Here is a 2,289-nt window from a genome sequence, read left to right on the forward strand (position 1 = left end):
TACTAGGGATTCTGTGGTAGCATCTAGTACTGTGTCTAGTGGGATATTAGCTGAATAGTGTAGGAGAAAAGAGGAACTTGACCACGACATGGCACATATAAAGACCCAAATAGATTTTCTCACAAAGCATTTACTATCCAGAAAGATAGAAAAGGTGAAAGTTTTGGGGTCTCAAAGTAGGAAAACTAAATCATATTCTGAGGAAGAGGCAAACTACTTGAATAATTAGGGGGTTTTTGAGGCAATAGCCAAGGGAATCAAGGTTGAAATTACTATGACAAATCTGGTTATAGAGACTGTGATCAAGGTGGTTGGAAGAATAAAATTTATAGGAGTGGATTGTATGTACCTCCTGGAAACCGTGACAATGCTGCTACTAGTTCTGGTAAGAAGTCAATGGAGGATATGATAGCCAAGTTGTTAAAAGGGATAGATTCAACTGATAGATTCAACTGACATTGGAGTAAGAGAGATGAAAGGTGGTTTTTTATCTATGAGTCAATTAGTTGACTCATATTTGACTTCCATTAAACAACTGGAGCAGCAGATGAAGCAAATATCGGCAATGTTCAATCAGAGAAAGAGTAGAACATTGTCGAGTGATGCCGTACAAAATCCAAGGAATGAAAATTCCTGCATGGCTATCACCATGAGAAGTGGAAAAGAGTAACTTGGCCCTTCTGTGGGTGAACCTATTGTAGATGATATGGTAAAGCTGGAGGTGGAAGCAAAAGAAGAACATCCAGTGGAGTTTGAGAAATTGGAAAATAATGAGGTTCCATCTAATTAGAAGCAGGTTAATGAGTCAGAGAAAGGCAAGAGGAAGGAAGGAGAGATAATAGTTACCAAGATTCCAAAAATACCTCCTTTATTCTCGCACAGATTGCATAAGAAGGTAGATGACACAAGATTTAGCAAGTTCATGGTCATGCTAAAACAACTAAAAGTAAATGTACCTTTGGTTGAGGCGCTAGAACAAATGTTGGGCTATGCTAAATTCATGAAGGATCTTGTGACTAAGAAGCGGACCGTGAGCTATGAACCAGTGGAAAATATTCACCATTGTAGTGCTATCTCTCCAAGATCATTAGTACAAAAGAAAGCCAATCTGGGAGCATTCACTGTCCCATGTACTATTGGATCACTTGATTTTGCGAAGGCCTTTTATGATCTTAGGTCAAGTATTAATATAATGTCATTTGCAGTTTTCAAGAGACTCGGTTTGGGGGATCCTAAACCCGCCAATATGTGGTTTTTGATGGCGAATAGTTCAGTGAAGAAACCAATTAGAATACTTTATGATGTGCTTTAGAAAGTATCAATTTTCATCTTCCTGGTGGACTTTGTAATCCTAGATTGCGAGGTGGAATTAGAGGTACCCATAATCTTGGGTAGACCTTTTTTAGTAATTAAGAGTGTGTTGATTGACTTCCAGACCAATGATCTCAAATTTAGGGTCAATGTTGAAGAGGTGATCTTTGATGTTTGCCCATCGATGAAGAAAAAAAATGAGAAGAGTGTCTTCTCAATCATTGATATATATTATGAAGATGAGCAAGAGATGCCAGTTGAGGAAAGATTTGGTGTGGAAATATTGGCTTTAGTATTGATGAACTTCAATGGTGATGGGATCGAAGAATATGATAAGACTGCGTGTGCACTAATAGGAATGGGGTCGTATACTTATGCCCCCAAGAAGATGGACATAAAACTAAAAAATCGTCCAATACCACCGGCCAAACCCTCTATTGAGAAACCACCGGTGTTGAAACTGAAAGAGTTGTCAAGCCATTTGCAGTATCTGTTTCTAGGCTATAGAAACATCTTACCGATTATTATTGTAGTAAACTTGGTAGAGTGACAGATTTAGGCCCTTATTTTTGTGTTTAAAATATATAAGAGGTCTATCGGATGGACGATTGTAGATATTATTTGTAGTCCACCGGCCATATACACATACAAAATCTAACTAGATAAAGAATTCATACTGACTATTTAGCATGAGAGCACACTAAACCCACCTATGCAAAAAGTGGTGCAAAAGTAGATTATAAAATGGCTCGATGTAAGGGTAGTGTATCCAATCTTCGGTAGTAAGTGGATGAGTCCAGTATAGTGCATTCCTAAAAAAGAGGGTATGATTGTGGTTGCTAATGAAAAGAACGAGTTGATTCCACTTAGGCCAGTGACTAGGTGGCGAGTTTGCATGGACTACCGGAAGCTGAAGTCCTAGACATTGAAAGATCATTTTTCAATGCCCTTCATTGATCAAATACTTGATGCTTAGCA

At 38.3% G+C, this 2,289-nt stretch overlaps 1 protein-coding gene across 1 annotated transcript; it reads left to right on the top strand.

The window, feature by feature from the left end:
* Positions 1–274: 274 nt before the first annotated feature.
* On the top strand, positions 275–1,861 carry LOC124887769. The gene is made up of 4 exons (XM_047397690.1): positions 275–385; positions 545–666; positions 883–1,303; positions 1,436–1,861. Exons 1-4 carry the CDS (start codon positions 275–277, stop codon positions 1,859–1,861), a joined length of 1,080 nt encoding a protein of 359 aa, XP_047253646.1.
* The last annotated feature ends 428 nt before the right edge of the window (positions 1,862–2,289 follow it).

The sequence above is a fragment of the Capsicum annuum genome, chromosome 10 (assembly GCF_002878395.1).
Source record: "Capsicum annuum cultivar UCD-10X-F1 chromosome 10, UCD10Xv1.1, whole genome shotgun sequence".
Lineage (NCBI taxonomy): Eukaryota > Viridiplantae > Streptophyta > Magnoliopsida > Solanales > Solanaceae > Capsicum > Capsicum annuum.

Coding starts and splice junctions, on each gene's coding strand:
- LOC124887769 (XM_047397690.1), top strand. CDS start 275: ATGACAAATCTGGTTATAGAGACTGTGATCAAGGTGGTTGGAAGAATA. Junction 386..544: donor CAATGCTGCTACTAGTTCTG/GTAAGAAGTCAA, acceptor CAACTGGAGCAG/CAGATGAAGCAAATATCGGC. Junction 1,304..1,435: donor CAATTAGAATACTTTATGAT/GTGCTTTAGAAA, acceptor ATTGACTTCCAG/ACCAATGATCTCAAATTTAG.